This window comes from Idiotropiscis lumnitzeri, chromosome 13 (genome assembly GCF_059441095.1).
Source record: "Idiotropiscis lumnitzeri isolate Australia: NSW breed Sydney's pygmy pipehorse chromosome 13, RoL_Ilum_1.0, whole genome shotgun sequence".
NCBI lineage: Eukaryota > Metazoa > Chordata > Actinopteri > Syngnathiformes > Syngnathidae > Idiotropiscis > Idiotropiscis lumnitzeri.
This window is the reverse complement of record NC_142403.1, coordinates 14,979,557-14,998,542: the sequence shown is the minus strand read 5'-3', so window position 1 is coordinate 14,998,542 and position 18,986 is coordinate 14,979,557. Positions and strand designations below refer to the sequence as shown.

Here is an 18,986-nt window from a genome sequence, read left to right as displayed (position 1 = left end):
TATTGAATCATTTTATTATGATTTAGTCATTTATATTTAAATACATTTTCTCGGCTATGCCATATTCACCGTCCCGGAGTGATTCCGCTAAGGCTTGCAACCAGATACATTTGGACCAATCAAAGGAGAGAATCCTGTCTCTCGCCTCCTACGTGAAGAGAGGTTCAAATTCCGCTCGGAAAAGTAAACTTTTATCCTTCACTTGGACAGTGACGCTTATTATTTTGTTTGTTTCCCAAGCAAAGATGTCCGAGAAACTGCTCGTCATCGACACGGATTGCGGCATTGACGACGCCCAGGCCATCCTGGTGGCCTTAGCGGCGCCGCACATCCGCGTCCTGGCGGTCACCTGCGTGTTCGGTAACGCGTCCGTGAACGACGTGTGCCAGAATGTGTTGAAAGTGCTTGCAGTGGGGCAGCGGGAACAGGTTGGTTGGCTGGATGGACTGATGGAAAAATCCCCAAAACATTTATGGAATAAGTCAACGTAGTCGTTTCTGTTTTAGATTAGTATTAACAATTTATTAATAAACTTATCCCAGTCTTCCTAGACAAAATAAATATAAGTCAGTTGTTTTGATTTGTCAGACACCAGAAATGTAAGAAAACGTATTAAGTTACAAGTTTTACGTTTTAACGTAATAAATAAAACCTTATACTGCGATAAGTTATCACATTTAACATGAATATCACATTAAACGCAGGTGTTCTAACATTTTAAAGTGAGAATTTTTTTTAAGCTATCAAATTTTAACAAACTATAATGTGAAACAAATTAAAACGTGATGTTGAACTTTTTAACATTTCTGGGTAGCAATACACAACAGTAGGTTGGGTTAAAAATAAATGTATCGATTTTAATTGAGTTTCCTTTTCATAAGCAGATATCGTTTCATAAAATCATATATTGATAAATTATGTTTACAGATGCTTAATTGAAAAGCAAAGTGAATCATGAATCGAATCGGAATCGTATTGAATAGTCAATTTTGGAAATTTGAATCAATAGCCAGCACTACACACAGCAAATTATACATTTGCTCAAATTACCCTTTAAAGAGGAACTAAATGTAAAAATGTTCTCTTTTCTTTAAGAAGAAAAAAAATATTTTGGTTGAAAATTAGGACTTTGTTTTCAAGGAGTATTTTCTTGGAACGCCTCAAGTGTTTCAGCCTTGTGCGGTCTTGCCCTGGGCAGATCCCTGTGTTCCGAGGCTCTGCCGGACCCCTGCTCAAGACCGCTGACACAGAAACCTCATGCGATCATGACCACTTCGGCATGGACGGCCTCGGGGACGTTTTAGAGGACAGGGAGCCGCATTGGGAGGAGAAAATCCAGAGGGAACACGCGGTGAGCGCCATGCTGCGCCTAGTGGCGCAGAACCCTAAGCAGGTGAGTGAGTATGTGGGGTCCCCCGTGGCGATCTGTTATTTGGCTTTTTTTTTTTTTTTTTTTAAAAAGCGTTGTTTTGGTGGTCACAGGTGACATTGGTGGCCCTTGGGCCCCTTACCAACCTGGCGCTGGCTGTCAAGATGGACCCAAGCTTCCCCGAAAAGCTTAAAGAACTTTACATCATGGGTGGCAACATGGAAGGTAACCCAATAATCATAGATTTGCTTTAGATGACTGTTTATGATTGTGAGACATGACCTACTTATACTTGTTTAAAATATCAAGAAAAAAAAATAATGAGAATACAATTGAAATTTTCTTTCAGAGTATACTAAAGTTATAGTTTTGGCGGGAAAGGATTGAAATCTTAAGGGGAAAAAATCGTATTTGCTTGAAATCTTAAGTTTTTCCAAAAAGAACCATTATTTTATGAGAATGAAGTAAAGTTTTATTCAATGAAATTCATAAGTCACACTCATATCTTACGAGAATAGACGCCCCAAGAATTCATATTTCCTCAAAATATTCCTAAGGAAAAAAAAAAATCTTTGAGCAGTGTTTTGCACCCAGCGGTATTCGATATATGAGCACGTACATAGAAACATTTATTATTTCCAAGTTGAAATGTAAATATTCTGTCATTTCGTGAACCCACCAAAAACAAAATAGTATATGTAAGGATATGAGTTTTTCAAGAAAAAAAAAAGTTAACTTATGAGTGAAATCAAGTTTGAGGGGAGAAAACTTTTTTTCCAAGCATAATTCTTTTTACTTATTTCGTATTCTACTTGTGGCCTCTTTTTTGACGAAGCGATTAAACATCTTTGTTTAACATGACAAAATGCAAACAAATTACAGTACAGGGTCCCTGTTCACTCAGATAGCACAAATATTTGACTTGTCTTCTCCAATAAAGAAAAAAAAAAGCTGAAAAAATATGTTGACCTTGTCCTTAAGAAAAGGAGAAAAAAACAAGCCTTCTAAACACAACAGAACAAAGACCTATGGTGTCCCTACAAGCTGACAAAGGTGGTTTATCTACAACGGTGACCTCTCTACCAAACAAACATGTCTGCTCCCCTTAAATTACCCTAAAATGTCAATACTGGACGTAAGGACCCTGAGCCGCATTGACATACTCTCAGTGTCTGCGTGTGTGCGCACGTGCAGATACTGCATATGATGCTTGTCAATGCAGGGAAAGGGAACATGTCCCCGTGCACAGAGTTCAACTTTGCCATGGATCCCGAGGCCGCTTATGTGGTTTTGGAGGAGTTTTTATGCCCGACCTACTTGGTGACGTGGGAATACGCCTGCAGAAATGCACTGTCATGGGTAAGCTGCACTAAACAAATGATCTTTGTCGGGGCTCTGAAGCATCTTTTAGTCACTATTTATGTGAACGCATGTTAAAACAACACTTGGAGGGGGGGTTAAGATCTTAGTATAATCATCAAAGAATAAAGTCGTATTTTTTCGAGATGTCATGCTTAAAAAATACTCATTTTTCCATGAATAAGGTACTAACCTTGCATCAAGAAAAATATTATTTTCCACAGTAAAAAAAAAGAAAAAATGCCATCAGGCTTGAGCCGTGATTGGTCGTTACCTGAGCAACTGTGATGTAATTTTCAGTCGAGGACAAGTGGCAAAATGGACGTTGCCTGAGATGGATAAAAATGGGCGGTTAAAAACGGATCAGAATGCAGGTGCTGCAAGCATGATATTCGAAAGAGAATTTTGGACTTCTTTAAAAGGCCAGAATAGCATATTTCTCAAGAAAAACATGAAACATGATAAATAATGTGTCACCTTCTGGATAACCTTAATTTTTTTTCTCCCCCAACAAGGAATTCTTTGAGGAGTTGACAAACCAGGACACGACGGCATCCCACTTCATGAAGACCATCACATCCCGCTGCTGGGCCTACTCCCGCGAGGCCCTGAGCAAGACGCGTGACCTTTACTTTGGGCCGGGCTTCGTCTCCTTTGATTCGTACGCGGTGGCGGCCTGCGTGGATGCCGGCGTGGTGGCCGAGAGCGTGCGCTGTCCCGTGCGTGTGGAGTTGCAGGGCACCATGTGCCGTGGCTTGATGGCGCTGGACCACGTGGGCAGGCTCAACAAGAAGCACAGCGTGACCGTGTTCACCAAATGCCACAAGGACAGGTTGGCACGGCTGCTGCTCGGGTCGCTCAGGGAGCCCCCGAAGTGCCCTGACGCTGGAAAATAAATACGCTGATTAATTCAAACAATAATGAAGACCACATTAGGAAAAAAAATTTAAAAATCTTGCACCACATGAAAATAGTCACATAATTAAAAACTGTCCTAGTATGCATACCATGGCCACTTGGGGGCAGTACAAAACGGAATAAAAGTGTAGCTGAGATTTATTTGTATATTTCTCAGGTGGCCAATATTTGAGCCAAAGCAGTACTGTAAAATCCTGTGAATAACACGGGTTAAGCTTTTTTTTTTTTTTTTAACTTAATGACAGTATGTGAAGCATATCGTTTTCTATGCGCTATAAATTAGTGATTCTATTTTTATATTTTTTTTAACAACACCCAGGTACTGATTGATGCATAAATAACTAACATTTTGTTAGTTATGAATAGGACCCCTACTTTGAGTTTGGATTTTTCCGGGGGCAAAAAAACGAAACAAAAATGTTAATCATGGGATTTTACAGTAAATGTGCATTAAATTTGACATCTATGCGAATACAAGACAAATGACAGCAAATATCTGAAATAAGGCACAATCACTGCAAATCAGTAAATATTGAGACCAGAAAGAGGTGCTGTGCTGAAATTCTTTATTGTAATTTGCTGACAAATGGAGGCCCGTTGTAATTCTAACCTCAAACTTAAGTACTTTTTGGACTTTTAAAACGGGGAGCCTTTTCATTAAACGTCCAATCAGAGCCAACCAAGGTCACTGTCCAATCAGAGCTGCTGTGCGCTTGGTTGAAAGTCCATTAAACCAATTGTAATAAAACTCTTTGAAAAACGTTGGAACTTTTTAATACTGAACTGAGATTCTGCGTGGCGAACCAAACTTCCAGCCTTACCAGCCGTAACGTCTCATTTTAGAGGGGCAGAGGGGATTTGCCTCTGTTAAAACAAATAAAAGTGTCAGCCCCCCGTGAATAAAAAGCGGCGGGAAAAACAAAAATATTGGCGAGCGATTGAAATCCTTCCCGTCACGCTTGAGAAAAATATCAGATCGGTTCGCCGTCTTAAGTGCCGTTCTAATTGGCGTCCTCCGAGGAACTGGGCCAGGGCTCCGAGCTCCTCCGGGTGAGCGTGGGCCGCCACATATTCCACGGGTTGTACGTGCGGCTCATGTCGGCCGTGGGTGGTGGGGAGGGTTCCAGGGGGTCTGTTAGCATTGACGAATTGACAGCGGGGGAGTAGGGGTGCAGCGACGACTCGGTGCTCGCCGACCAAATGGAGTTGCCGAAGGTGGTGCTGGTGGACCATGGGTTGTGGCTGCTCCCCAGGAGTGACTACGAAGCAAAAAATTTCAAATAAGGTTTAACTTACCAGAAGGCAGGGGATCGGCAGAGGAGGACAGGAAGGGTCTTACTGAGGTGGGTGCGGTGGGTGAGCTGGAGCTGCTGGGCCAGGAGTGCAGGGGGTCCGCACTCGGCATGTCCCAGATGGACGACGGCACCGTGGTGAAGTCGGGCCAGCTCAACTGAGGCTCCGATGGCTTCTGGAGGCTCATTCCACTGAAAACTAATAAACGAGGCGTTCATTAAAATACCTGGGCAGAGATCGACCAGCTTGCTAAAAGAAAAATCCACCGCACATTAAATAGAACATGTTTTTAAGAAATGAAATTCTTACTCTTTCATGAAGTTCTTTTTCAAAGAAAGAAAAATATTTTTAAAATACAAAGCCACGAGAATTCTTTTTTATCAGTTGCATTACGTTCTACTCCGAGAGAATCACATGAGTGCAGGGGTACTCATGGTATGACAAAAAAAGTTTTGAGGGTCCAGAAGAACAAAAAAAAAGGTTGGGAACCACCGGTTTAGACCAGACAGGTTTTGTTTCAAGCGATGAGTTTTTTACCTCCTGTCAGGTTGAAGGAGTTATTGGGCCCAAAAGCAGAGAAGGAGTTGGTCGTGTGAAAGTTTGGACTGCTGATTGTGTCGATGGGACTCCACAACCCTGAGCTGCAACACAAACGAACAAAACGCATCCATGTTGGGATTTGTGTGTGATGTGATGCTTGTCATCGTCTTGTCGTCAGTACCTGTCCGAGCTGTCACTCTCGACTGACATCGTATGTGCCAGATTCCTTGATTGACCTTCGACCCTGCCCGATCCAGAACCACCTGGTGGCGACAAATAACTTGATACACTTCCTTATAAAATAAATCATCAGCGCTTTAAGTCACCAATGGGATATTTCAAGGCCGCTGTTTATGACCAGTATTATTTGCGAATTTGTGTTAGTTACAGCAGAGATCGGTCCCCATCACTGTATACAATTGCGCTAATCAAAGTTGCTGAACTATCAAGCCGACCTTTCAACCTTCTATTATTATTCATGTGACCCTCAGAAAAAACACTGAACATGCCTGCGGTATGCAAACAAACTCTTACCTGGACTCTTGTCGTAACCAGCAGCCACAGCGGCAAAGGTGGGGTTTCCATTTTTGCCAAGAAGTGGCGTGGCGCAGCAAGCTTTACTTCCCGGGGCTTTATTGTGGTTCACATCGCTGTAACAAAACCGGAGTTTGAATGACAACGCACAGAGCGCTGCGTTGTCGTGTGTGCATGCGCGTTGCTCACCTGTTGCTGTTGAGGACGCTGCTATAGCTGCCGCGGGACAGCAAGCTGGGGGAGGTGGGTGGTGGAGAGTAAGCCCCCGCCGTGGATGATCGCTTGAGGAAGGGGTCTGCGTTTAACGTCTGGAGGGAGATTTGCTGGAGACTGTCTGCGTCTATGCATACGAGTCACAGCATTGCATTTGGACACGCACTCATTTAAACAGATCCCAGAGCAGTCGAGTTCAGATCACTTTCTTTTGGAGGGCTGTCTTATACAAATTAATTGAGTCATGAATTCCCCGGCCCCCTCTAATGTGGTGGATGTTGCACCATGACTGCCAGAAAAGAAATGGGTTGATAGTTACAAATTTCTTGTCTGTCGGACTACAAGGAAAGCTCCATTGTTGTTGGATAGACAGCCTAGCCAACAGCATTTTACGCTAGGCTAGCAAACATCAGCGGTTTTTTCACAATCGTCTAAGCAACAAGCTGAACTACACAAAAAACAAATAAGTTAAGTATCACTCTAGATGGGCACTTACGGACGCTGTTTTTGCAAACAGGGATGTCCCACTCTGGAGAGGGAAACTCCTTCTCACCCTCCGAACTGCTGCTATGTCCGAGCTCCTGCACGGAACTGGAAAGCAGTTTGGCCAGCAAATTAGTGCGACCTTCTTCCAGTTTCCCTTCAACTGTGGGGGACAATGAGGCAAACTTGTCAAAGATGGCAACATCAGAAGAGGTCACAAGCCCGGTTGACTCACGTTTGGGATTCTGCTGCGCAGGTCTCGTCTTGGGGACGCTGGTGTGGGGTTGGAGCGATTTGGATGTGAAGCCCTTGCGCTGTTTGTTCTCCAGTGGCGTCACGTACGGCAACTCCAGGGAACTGACAATACAAACCGTAACCAATAATTTTTTTTATAATGTTTGCAAACAAATGGCGCCAAGGTACATCCGGGTGACAGAAACGTGAGTGGCTACTGCTGAATTGAAACTGATAAGGAAGAAAACATCCATCAAGATTTTTTGCTACGAGTGACATCATCATGACGACGTCTGAAACTATCAGAGCAATAAATCATTTTGATACAGACCTGGCTTTTTCAACTTGGACCTCCTTTTTTGCAGCTCCTTGTTTCTTGGGTTTCTGTTTGATGAGGAAATTTGAATTTGTATCTTCTTTTTCTTCTATTGTTGGAATTCCTGTCCTTCCTTTCTTTTTCACCGGTTCCTAGTGGGAAAGCAACACAAGTTGAATGATATATGTACACACGTTGTATGCTGTAAATGTTACCTCAAAAGAAGGCGGACAAAATATGCTATGAAAAAGAGAAAACCTTTCGGTGTACCTCTTTGATGCCGGTCTCCACGTCCGGATTAGAGGTCTCTGTCGTGGTGGAGGAGCTGTCGTCGTTATCGGCTAAATTGTCTTTTAGCTCATCGCCCGGGGTCTTGACTGTGGATTTCTTAACCTTCTCTTCCTTCTTGCGCTGCACTTTTGTTTTGCCCCGCAATTTCCCTTTGGATTCCAACGCTGGAAAAACAAAAGCAGTTGGTAGAGGAACTCTGTATGCAAGGAGTTTAAGAACCCCTGTGTTGGGGATTTGTGTCTGACTAAATATACTACAAAATAAAGCACCTTTGGTATGAAATAATTGAGAACTCTGGTCCGGTAATGTTTCTACAACGGACTCTGGACGGTGGCGGTCGGTGTCCATGGCGTTGACTAGATTAGCATATTCCATGTCGGAGGTGCCCCCTCTTTGTGGCGGCGACGATGGCACCGCTAAATTTTGACCCTGAAGGTCCGCTTTGGGGCTACGAGCTTTGCGGTGGCTCAGCTGGCAGTCGGAGGGCGGGGTGGCGCTTTCCTGGCCTGAGGTGCCACTTCCCCCTCTGGGCATATGAGATGAGGAAGCGGCTTGCACAGACGTAGACGGGTGGCTCAGGCTGATTCTGGAGCGCTTGTCTTGGACGTCAGAGTCGGACAGGGTCCGGCTGTTACCATGTCGGCCTCCGCGTGTCGCTCCGTTGGTGGATGCGTACAAGCCCCTGGAGGTCTGGGTTGAGCCACTGGAACATGAAAATGGTCTCACGTTAGAGCTAATAAAATCTTTTTAATCACCCAGTGTTAGCAGCGCTAAAAGAAGTGGAGTCTTATTTGGGGGATTAACAAAGCACTCAATTCGCTTTCATGTTGGCTCTTCATTCATACTGATGACACGACTGGGGGTTCAGTGTTACTAAAGTTCAGTAGCCTTGTGTAGTGTATGGAGGCTGAAATTAATTTTGTTCGAGTACTATTTCAACAACCCACAGATGGCCCAACATCAGGAGCAAGTGGGAGTACATTTTGCACAGGGAAAATTTTTGACATGGTCACATGAGGCGGCATGTGGTAGAGTGGTCGTTTCCAATCTCCCAGGTTGGGGGTTCGATCCCCGACTAGTGTGACCATGTCAAAGTACCCTTGAGCAAGATACTGAATCCACAGTTGCAGCTCATTAGGTAGATGAAATAACAGCGCGAAGCACTCTGAGGACGGAAGGTAGAAAAGCACCATACCGCACGACAGCCTATTTACCATATGCAACTGACCACCCACAGGAGCTCAAGATCGCATCCAAAAACGCTATCTCAATAAAGCTAATTGTAATGGTGTAGCTGTGGTTGTAAACTGGATACGGGTTTATCTGAAATAGAGCTGTACGATGGTCATGCAAGCGGGCTCACCACTTTTCGCGCCTTCTTTCACTCACTTTGAATCACTGTGCAGTTGCACTATGTCCCTGAGGTTAAACGGCCTCCCAGTCTCCAAGGTGCAGTTGGGCTCGATGGACACACGCCTCTTGAAGGGCTCCCAGATGCTATGCGCCTCCAGGTAGGCCGTGCCGATCACCAAGAGAAACATAGAACTGCCGGGCAAACAAAGTCTAAATTTAGTGAGATTTAAAAGTCTAAGTTTAGTGAGATTTAGACAGTACCACAATCATCAGTCTTTACCCACTTTGTATAAGACATTCTCACCTCACCTTCTCTTTGGATAAAAAGATCATACACACTCGCACACACCCTGACCTCACCTCATGACGACCGCCACGATTATACAGAGCTCCATCTCCCACGTGGGCCGGGGCAAAGACTCGGCGCACGCTGCCAACATGTGGTAGGGCAGCGAGGCGTTCATCACAAAGATGAACTCTGAGCCTCCGCACGTCACCAACTTGAGCTCGCGTATCACTCGCGATGTGGTGAAGTCCGGTGTGAATCTGAGAGCATAGGTCATTTTAGACAGGATATTTTGTAACCTGTCTGTCGAACGTCACTCACAGTATGACGAGGTCTTCAGACGCATTGGGTTGAAGTAAGATCTCTTGACAGTTCAGAACCTTGAATCCGAATCCTTCGCACGTTTTTCCATTGATCTCCGCCGAGCGGATGGTGATGGGGAGCAGGCCTGTGTTCTCTATGCGGAACGTTCTTTTCAGCGTAAAGGTCGGCTCATTGATTCTTTTCTCTGAAATCAAATGGGAGTGTTTTATTTTGTTAGTTTTTTTTAATTTCCTGAAAAGTTATGTAGGAGACGCCTGACAGCGACGATATGCAACGTCCCATTGGCTTGGTGCGGGTACTCACTGTCTGTGCAGTCTCTCAGCAGCGCTTCTGTCATCTTGAACCTCAGTGAGCTGCCGGAGCCCGGAAGCTTTCCAGCCACTTTCAGGCTCTCTGTGGCACCGTGGCCGTGCAGGACTATGGTGTCTATCACAGTCAAATTATTCCTGAAAAGCATAACTGGAGACTTTAGAAAGAGAAACACTCAAGACAGGGACAATTGGGTTTGCAAGCTGAGTCCTGTACCTGACTATGAGCAGCGAGGAGACGCTGTGGTTGCGAACCGGCGTAAATCTTATGTTAAACGACTTCACCTCCCTTGGCATCAGAACCAGGTTGTACACAAAGGGCCGGCTTGATCCCTCCGCAAAACCGCTGACGCTCTTCACCGCAACAGTCTGTTGAGCAGACAAACATGTCAGTTGATATAAAAGGGTTCCCCTGCGTGAGCTTATGTGGGATCGCTCACCTGGTTTCTTTGCACTTGGAACTCCAGTGTGTGTGTATTAATGTTGATGTTGGAGAGATTTTCAGGTAGCCATCTGAAAAACAGAGAAAGGGAGTCTGACAAAAATCAAACTGCATTGAACACATCAATCAGGACGGTTCGTCTGTACGGAGCCACATTTTATTTGTGAGGGGAGTGAGCGATTCCAGAAAACTTAAGCGTTGACATTGTTCCCCTCGCCCATTCCTGTGCTATTCATAAAAAACGGCAGAAAGAGAAGAATGTACAGGGAAAACATTTTTAACTCTTTGCACAGCCTATAATGGCTTAAGACAAGATGGTGATGAATCAGTTTGACCAGTGGGCTGTTTAGTAGTAGAGCCTCATCAAGTTTGGAACGGTAAATTGTACACGGTACTCTATTTAGGCTGGATTTCCACTCCATGGTTCAAGGGACAATTCAGACTTTTTTTTGCTTTCAAGGGTCACAATTGTGATATGGGTCATGTGCATCTTAATATAATAAAAATAAACACATGGAAATAGATTAACTATAAAAAAAAGATTGCAAAAAAGTACAGATGGGACATACACCAGTAATGGCAGCTTGACATCATCCAAATACACTAAGAGTGATGTATAGACACCTGTGTCAATACAAACACGTTTTTAAAAAAAATTTACCAAAAACACTGAAAACATAACAGCAAAAGCACAGACCAATATATTATAACATACGTTAAGATGTTTGGACATTTTAAAAATAATAGTTTAAAGTACTTAAATAGTTTCCAGTCGATGTTTGTGCATTTAAAAAAAATTACAGACGGTGACGAGTGGAGTCATTTGGAAATTAGAGTTAAAATAAATTCAAGGAAAAAAATTTATATAGTCTCTGTATTGCGGATTTTACCTATCAAGGGTAGGTCTGAGATGTAACTCCCGTGACGACGGGGGATCCTGAAGGCATTAAACTACAATGGGCACTTGAACCTGCAGTGTAAATTCAGCCTAAGAGGCAGAGTGAGGGCAGCGCTACCTATGGTAGCGGAGGCAAAACAATTACAATCCGGGTCAATAACAAGCTGAACACATCTGTCAACGACACATGCAGACATACTGACGACGCAAGTTATTGTGAGTGCCATCCCACCTGTCTGCCAACTTTCCAGAGAAGACCGATGGGTTGGGCAGTAGCGCCAGCGGGAGAACCTGGACGTACACGGGAACGTCGGCTGGATTCTGCAGCGTTACCTCTCTTACCTGAAGAGGCGGAGGCAGCGGAAGAGACGTTACGTTAACACCTCAAGACATTCCTGCGGGTGCATCACGGCACTTACAGCCGAGCTGTTTGTGTTGGTCAGCGGAAACGTTATGTGCCGCGTGGAGTTGATCAGAGAGGGCCAGGTCAGCTGAGCTGTAATTTTAGCCTGAACATTTTTCTGGAGATCTGTATTGACTTCAAACATGGCTTCAATTCTTCAGTAGGGGAGAGAAAGGGGAAGGGAAAAAACATGTGGTGTTCTATAAATAGTTCTGTCCACTAATTTGAAAGGGGAAAAAAGTATATACATCGCTCACATGTGGCCGGAGCGCTCCTTTAACTCGTTCCATCGCCTGAGAAGTTTCTGGTGGAGATCCACATCGGCATCCCAAATGTCCTCCTGCAGCGCCATACCGTGTGGCTTCGACTCAGCTGTCAATCGAGAGTTTGAGTTTTGTTATTTTTTGCGCCCCCCCCCCAAGATTCCCGTCGCGAGCGCGAGTGGAATTTCACAACACTTACATTTTAACACAAAAGGCAGCCCCACGTAGCAGTGATCACCGCACTGCAAGCTGGCATCAAAATAAATATTTGCGACCTGCAAAAAGGAGGTGCGACAAAACTTATTTTAAGAGAGAAGTAGCAATACACAGGCCTTTGCACCCCCTTTTCAAGGCGAATACTCCAAACAATTTAATTCTGATGGTGTGCACTCAATGGCACAGGCAAAAAAAGCTTTTTTGTAGAATAAGTCATCTATATGGATATCTGCTGACTTTTGCTACACTGCCCACGTTCATAATAAACATTGATTATGAGCCCCGGAATTGGTCCCAAAATTGGAGCTTCCAACCAATGCAATTAAGAGTTTGGCTTACCTTGGATTTGCGTCTGGGCTCGAGCTCATCCTTGTTGTTACGCAAGCGCTTGTAGTAGAAGCGGATGTCTTCAGTCAGCGAGCGAATCTGCTCGAGCCTCACTTTTTGCGAGAAGGAACTGCGGATGCTGAAAATTTGGTGTACAACATTTCCCTACAACAGGGCAAAAATAAAAAGGACAATGAGAGCTAATACCACAGTTAACGTTGGACTGTAAAATGTTTTTTGGTTTGGAATAATATATTTTTTTAATTATCTGCCATGCGTTTTTTTGACAACCTAATGTTTTTTTTTTTTTTTTAACTTAATTTCAAACTGAATTTAGTACATTTTACAAAAATCAAAAGATTTACATGAAAAAGAACCAACACCTGCTAATGTGAAAGCCGTCTTACTTACTGGAAATGACTGCGGCAGGACGAGATGATTGGGGGAGCTGGTTAACGTGCCCACCGCGATAAGAGCTTTCACCGGGATGGTTAACATCTGAGAGGACAAATGTGGGTCAAGAGTAAGTGGGTGAGTTGTGGTGGCATCGCAGTAAAAAGGGGGAAACGGCGACGTACCTCGTAATCTGTGGTGATGTGTATGGCTCCGTCATATGTGCCCTCCAGTGCCTTGGCCACCAGGGTCACGCGGAAGGCGGCGTAAAAGCCAGACGCTATAATTATCTTGAGAGCCAAAATAGATAAGAACAGGCAAATTTGTGTACATGTCAAATAAAAGAAAATGAAAAAGAAAAGCCATGCCACCCAGCTGTCATCACATACATTTGTATAAACTATTCTTACCAGCTTTGGTAAAAATGACACACCCGACCTATCAAGTGAATGTTTATGAAACAGGTGGCGCTATAACCCCAGGCAACATTTTAGTCAATCAAAAGACTGGGAAAAAAAAGTACCATCTGGGCAATAAAATGCACAGTTACAACAGCAGCAATTGAGAAAATGAATTAAAATAAAAACAATATCTGCTATGTAAAAATTGTGATTCAAATTTAAAGAAAAAACAATAACTCAAAACTAGATATTGTACTAAGAAATTGCATTTAAAGAAAATAATACACAGGATTAAATTCCTGTTATATATAACCTAACTCAGGTCATGGTACATGTCAAATTAGAAATTTGTAAAAATCCCAAATATGTAAAGCTACCAAGTCTCTACCTAGCGGTTTGTTTTTTTGCCACCATGCTGTTTGAATCAGGCTCCCGTATTCACTGTGGGTGTGTTTATGACCAGTAGGACTTCACAACACACCATTGAAGCATCCGGCAATGAAATAAAACACACAACATAGTATTCAGAATATTTTCATAGCAACTGTAGATCAGACACACCTTTTGCTGTACACCGGTGTTGTTTACTTACGATTAAAAGACTCAATGGCTCATTAACGGCAGCATATAGTGTTGTCATGGTACAATACCTTTGACCTAGATACCATACTGAAAAGATGTATGATCGTTCTATATTTGACTGCAAGGTATTGTTGTACTCCATCGCCAGCGCACAACCAACATAACAGCACATCTTTGGAACTCTTACCGTTTTGTGATGAGACGCCGACGCATTCTGCAGGTCTCTCAGGCGATTGGCCGCCATTGTTGCGTTTCCCTTCTCAGCCTTGAGCAGCTCCATTGAGAGGCTGTCACCCGTCACCTGCCACGACCTTATCTCCAACTGGGGGAGTTCAAAATCACATTTTTTTATTTGTGAATACGTGACAGCTTGGGGTTGAGCAACTCGCAGTCGTTGTAGACCTGAATATATCCGTCAGAAAAGCACACGTTGCAACACTGTTACAGAATCGGTCCCGCACTGAACGGAAATAGGCGGTAGTTTTCACCTCTATGGGGTTACTGTTGACCACCACGAATATGATGCTGCTGGTGTCTGTGGCGCTGCGGACGCCAAAGTCTAGTACGTTTTTCTTCAGGCTGGGCGGCAACACATGAGGCTGATATTGGGCAGAACACAAACATCACCCTCGTTTGATGAGGTCAGGGAATTTTTAGTGTCAGTATGTAGCACTGAATTGGCTACTTTTCCACTGCACAAGAACAGCAAAGCTCCAGTTTCAGTAATCCCCCAAATAATACGCATTACAATTCAAGAAAAGTGAGTGGCAAATTAAAACTGCCACATTTTTATATTTGAAGACTCAAAATGTTATAGTGATTTATGGTGAAGTAATTACGTCAGATACATGATGTCAAAGGCAGATCATCCTGGCAGTTATCTTGCATGTAAGTGAGAGGTATCGCGCAATGGAAAAGGCGGGCGTTAGTGAGCGGGTACCTCTAGAAAGCCTGTGTAGGCCCTGATCGGCAGGTGAAACTTTGAAGCGTTAGTGATGAGCAGAATGTTGCTGTCTATGTGGATGGACGGTCGAACCGGTTGGAACAGGAGTGAGAAGACGTAGCGTGACTCGTGTGCGGGGACCAGGACAGGTGCGCTGAAGTTTTGCACCTAGAAGTAACAGAAGAAAAACAGTAATTAAAGTTGGTTTCGTATAGAACATTTAAAGCTCCTGGTAGGTCAAATTGACTCATTAAGTTTAAACCTCTCAATTAAATTGCAGGTAAGTGTTGAAACACTGAGTTGACATTGACATTTGCAATGACATTTAAAATGCGTTCTAAGGTGAATAAAACAAATTTAAAAGAAAAAGGGGGGGACCTTTTTGTTAATGACCCTTATTTGTTCAACTTCAGTAGAAGTAAAGAAAACATTAAACCTTCTTGTTGGGTTGCATGTCAATTTGATCCATTTAAAGCGGTTGTTGTTCATCGTTCTTTTTAGTTTGGCACATTTTTTAAGTCACAGGCCAACTTGACCGAGAAAGAATTTGTCAACTGTCCATAACATTACAGGGCAGAGAGAGAGCGAGAGAGAGTGAGAGAGCGAGAATGAGAGAGAGAGGGAGAATGAGAGAGGAAGAGAGAGAGCGAGAGTGAGAGAGAGAGCGAGAGAAGTAGAGCACCAAGTTCAGTAGTGCAAGTGTAATCAATTATAATTATTGACACTCAAATAAAAAGTAATGGCGCTAATGAGATCTAATGAACATTTATTGCGACTGCATCCCCTTTAAGACACTTTCAGATCGTTGGGGACTCACGCTGAACATGGTTTTGGCCTCTTCAGGCAGCGACACGTTGTGTATCCGGATGGCAAAGCTGAAGGCGTTTGTGAGGAATATGGGCCGGTCAACCGGGTCCACCGGGCTGTCTCGAATGTGGAATAACGTGGCTGTGTGGTCGAAGCCCAGGTAGCTGGAACGGGCACATAAAGTAACTCTACTAGCACTGGTCTTTTCAGTCAAGTTTGACTTACCCTTCTAAAACGTCTGCCTGGTAGGGGATTTCCAGCTTGGAGTAGCTTTTTTCTTTCGCTTTCACTGTGATTTTACCAAAGAACTGATATGGTCTCCTGGCCTTGGAGGCTGCAGTTGAGAAATGAGAACACATGCGGGGGGAAATTGTGCAAGTCAGCAGACGGCTACAAATCAAAATCACAACTAAATCTCCGCAGAATGGAAACCAATTGCTCATATGGAGCAAAATCAAAGTTATTTACTGTGATGTTACCAACATTGACACTTTCAAAAAGAACTCAACTTCACATTAACAAACATTGTTTCTTCCTTGGTCTTCTCCCATGAACCCCGTTGTTGTTTAATGTTGTATGTAGTGTAGATTTAACTTCTTTTTCCAGCTTTATTACGTATCACCAATTCTCGAACAGGTGGCTTCTTCTTTTGAGCGAGGCACAGTACACGTCAGGCAATGCTTCTTGACAAGAGACTAAAGGCGTGTTTCTTTTGCGGCCAGAGCAGCTTTAAGCCCCACCTCCAATCTTGTCTCATTGATTGGATTGCAGGCCGGCTCACACCTGACTGATTAGCTCTCTGTCGCCGAGAGGTTCGCATTTCCTGTCCTGTGAATGTTTACGCGTCCTTTTCAATAAATATGAGTTCATAATCGTGCGTTTATTCTTTAAAGGAGCCTGTTGATTCTTGTGATTTGGATGAAAATCAGACCACATTTAATGACCAATTACTGCATATTGCAAAGGGTTCAAACACTTTTTCCTCCCACTATAAATAGTGGTTTCACACTCATGACTGACAAGGATGTTAAAGTCACTATGCCTGTCTGGTTTAGGTTTATGAAGGCAACAACTTTGGAAGCACTACTGAACTTTATTTCCTGACTGTTGAGGAAACATTTTGGACCGACAGTTGTTAAAGGAAGACTTACCGTCAAAGCTAATAGTGGCTACTTTGGTGTATCTACTCTCTCCTGCTCTGAGCGTGAGGGCTTTAAAGTCTATCGTGATGGCATCATTGGGCGGCGTCGTACGGATGCTCTGTGCAGGAGGAATACACGAGCCAGTGAAGCAATATGTATACATTCGTTTGGTAAGCAAAAAAAAAAAAACGCAACCTACTGTAATCGGAACATCTTTCGTTCCCGAATTTAAAAGGTACAAAGCCATCAGTTTTGGCCGATCTGGGGAAAAAAAAACAAACGAAATTTTTTTTTTTTTTTTTTTTTTAAATAAGGTGGCATCCTGAGTGCATGGGGAAACGGACAATACATTGTATCTCAAGTTCAGAAAACCTACCTTGTGAGCGCAATGTGCCAAAGTGGAGCATTTCTGTGGAGGAGTAGATACCAGGTGCTGCACGCAAAGAAGGCCGCAGAAACGTAAGACATGGAAGCACTAAAATAGGTTGGGTTTTAAAAAAATAAATAAAATCGACAGCATACCTGATGTGACCTCCACCTCGACTGGCAGGATGATAAACTTGTCTTCATTGGGCGCGTTGGTTTTGATTCGGATGAAAGCTGTGTGGTTGTCCTCGTCTCGGGACGAAAAGCTGGCTCTCATCACGCCCTTTGTCTCGAAGGGCGGGATCTCCTGCGGGACAAAAGCACAGCCGGTCACAATGCGCCTTTAGACAAAATTTACTTTCATTTGCAATTATACACAAAGCTGTGTGAAACTGAACTACCAAGTACATCATTTGTCAGCTGTTTACATCCCTCCCGACGCTAGCACTAGCACGGCGCTCTCGCTACTCGCGTGCGTCATCAATAAACATCAGCGGGCCCACCCTGATGGCGTTCACGTAGTAGCGGGAGACTTTAATAAGGCCAATTTAAAGACTGTACTCCCAGAGTTTCACCAGCATGTCAAGTGCCCAACGAGGGGAGACAACACTCTCGACCATGTGTACTCGAACATCAAGCACGCATACAGAGCCCTCCCACTCGCCCCTCTCGGCCAGTCAGACCACCTGTCCTTGCAGCTCGCACCTGCGTACACCCCTCTCAGGCGCAGATTCAGGCCTACCACAAAGACTGTGAAAACCTGGCGTGACGACGCCATGAGTGAATTACAGGACTGCTTTCATGACACAAACTGGGACCTCTTTGATCATCAGGACCTTGATGTCTACACGCATTGTGTACTGGACTACATCAAGTTCTGCATGGAAACTGTGTCCCAACATAAGACTATACGGACCTTTCCAAATGCGAAGCCCTGGATGTCCAGCAGGGTTCGCTCTCTCCTCAAGGCCCGTGACGCTGCCTTCAGGTCAGGCGACAAAGCCCAGTACAGGGTGGCTCGTGCTGACCTGAGCAAAGGCATCAAGCTAGCCAAGGCAACCTACAAGGGGAGGCTGGAGGCCCACCTTGCCAGTAACAGGCCACGGGAGGTGTGGCAGGGTCTACGGAGCATCACCAACTTCCGTGGCAGCAGCACGACCTCTGTAGACCCGAGTGCATCGCTGGCAGAGGAGCTTAACTGCTTCTTCGCTCGCTTTGACTCGCCCCAACCGTCACACCCCCGCACTTCAAGCTCCAACTCCCCCCCACTCATCGTAGAGGAACACGATGTGAGGCGCGCGCTCCTGGCGGTCAACCCCAGGAAAGCTACTGGACCCGACGGAATACCAGGCAAGGTCCTCAGAGCATGTGCCCACCAACTGTCACATGTTTTCTGCAGGATCTTCAACCGCTCCCTGGCTCAGGCAGTCATCCCCTCCTGCTTGAAAACTTCCACCATTATTCCTGTCCCCAAAAAGTCACCAGCCGTCCACCTGAATGACTACCGTCCTGTTGCTCTCACACCAGTCATTATGAAGTGCTTCGAGAGGCTGGTTCTCCAGCACATCAGGGACTGCCTTCCTCCCACTCTGGACCCCTACCAGTTTGCATACCGGGCTAACAGATCCACTGAGGACGCCATCGACACTGCTCTGCATGTTGTGCTGGGCCACCTGGAACGACAGCAGAGCTATGCAAGGATGCTCTTTGTGGACTACAGCTCGGCATTCAACACGATCATCCCAGACATCCTCGTCGCCAAACTGGACACTCTCGGCCTCCCTGCCCTCACACGCATCTGGATTAAGGACTTTCTGACCAACAGACCCCAGACTGTGTTGCTCGGCCCCTACACGTCCTCCACCCTCATGCTGAGCACCGGTTCCCCCCAAGGATGCGTGCTGAGCCCTCTCCTGTACGCCCTCTACACCTACGACTGCAGCCCGGCCCACGGCAACAACACCATCGTCAAGTTTGCTGAC

At 44.7% G+C, this 18,986-nt stretch overlaps 2 protein-coding genes across 4 annotated transcripts in view; one reads left to right on the top strand and one right to left on the bottom strand.

Annotated features, from left to right (window-relative positions):
- The first annotated feature begins 22 nt into the window (after positions 1-22).
- On the top strand, positions 23-4,407 carry LOC148324637 (inosine-uridine preferring nucleoside hydrolase). The gene is made up of 6 exons (XM_088313083.1): positions 23-162; positions 241-428; positions 1,199-1,393; positions 1,483-1,594; positions 2,592-2,728; positions 3,244-4,407. Exons 1-6 carry the CDS (start codon positions 57-59, stop codon positions 3,622-3,624), a joined length of 1,119 nt encoding a protein of 372 aa, XP_088169209.1. The 5' UTR covers positions 23-56; the 3' UTR covers positions 3,625-4,407.
- The window catches only part of tmem131 (transmembrane protein 131), a 27,372-nt gene continuing 12,581 nt past the window's right edge, over positions 4,196-18,986 (bottom strand). The window contains exons 9-41 of one of the 3 annotated variants that reach the window (XM_088313079.1): positions 17,161-17,311; positions 17,015-17,071; positions 16,838-16,899; positions 16,648-16,756; positions 15,722-15,830; positions 15,507-15,660; positions 14,687-14,857; positions 14,235-14,345; positions 13,934-14,068; positions 12,949-13,053; positions 12,782-12,868; positions 12,383-12,535; positions 12,027-12,102; positions 11,822-11,936; positions 11,581-11,719; positions 11,394-11,503; positions 10,262-10,334; positions 10,039-10,190; positions 9,817-9,959; positions 9,511-9,697; positions 9,264-9,449; positions 8,940-9,095; positions 7,820-8,253; positions 7,530-7,714; positions 7,275-7,411; positions 6,945-7,066; positions 6,723-6,872; positions 6,203-6,353; positions 6,014-6,129; positions 5,661-5,742; positions 5,477-5,580; positions 4,986-5,137; positions 4,196-4,905 (exon numbers count right to left, since the gene is read on the bottom strand). In XM_088313079.1, the coding sequence (XP_088169205.1) occupies positions 4,648-4,905; positions 4,986-5,137; positions 5,477-5,580; positions 5,661-5,742; positions 6,014-6,129; positions 6,203-6,353; positions 6,723-6,872; positions 6,945-7,066; positions 7,275-7,411; positions 7,530-7,714; positions 7,820-8,253; positions 8,940-9,095; positions 9,264-9,449; positions 9,511-9,697; positions 9,817-9,959; positions 10,039-10,190; positions 10,262-10,334; positions 11,394-11,503; positions 11,581-11,719; positions 11,822-11,936; positions 12,027-12,102; positions 12,383-12,535; positions 12,782-12,868; positions 12,949-13,053; positions 13,934-14,068; positions 14,235-14,345; positions 14,687-14,857; positions 15,507-15,660; positions 15,722-15,830; positions 16,648-16,756; positions 16,838-16,899; positions 17,015-17,071; positions 17,161-17,311 (4,632 nt within the window). In that variant the 3' untranslated portion in view covers positions 4,196-4,647. Of the gene's footprint in view, positions 4,906-4,985; positions 5,138-5,476; positions 5,581-5,660; positions 5,743-6,013; positions 6,130-6,202; positions 6,354-6,722; positions 7,067-7,274; positions 7,412-7,529; positions 7,715-7,819; positions 8,254-8,939; positions 9,096-9,263; positions 9,450-9,510; positions 9,698-9,816; positions 9,960-10,038; positions 10,191-10,261; positions 10,335-11,393; positions 11,504-11,580; positions 11,720-11,821; positions 11,937-12,026; positions 12,103-12,382; positions 12,536-12,781; positions 12,869-12,948; positions 13,054-13,933; positions 14,069-14,234; positions 14,346-14,686; positions 14,858-15,506; positions 15,661-15,721; positions 15,831-16,647; positions 16,757-16,837; positions 16,900-17,014; positions 17,072-17,160; positions 17,312-18,986 lie in introns of all 3 variants that reach the window. The other 2 variants (XM_088313078.1, XM_088313080.1) reach the window with 2 other exon arrangements.

What these genes read in the sequence shown, in the direction of transcription:
- LOC148324637 (XM_088313083.1), top strand. Translation starts at nt 57, where the DNA reads ATGCCATATTCACCGTCCCGGAGTGATTCCGCTAAGGCTTGCAACCAG. An exon ending in TGGCGCAGAACCCTAAGCAG is followed by an intron (nt 1,394 to 1,482) that starts GTGAGTGAGTAT and finishes TGGTGGTCACAG; the next exon opens with GTGACATTGGTGGCCCTTGG. An exon ending in CATGGGTGGCAACATGGAAG is followed by an intron (nt 1,595 to 2,591) that starts GTAACCCAATAA and finishes TTGTCAATGCAG; the next exon opens with GGAAAGGGAACATGTCCCCG.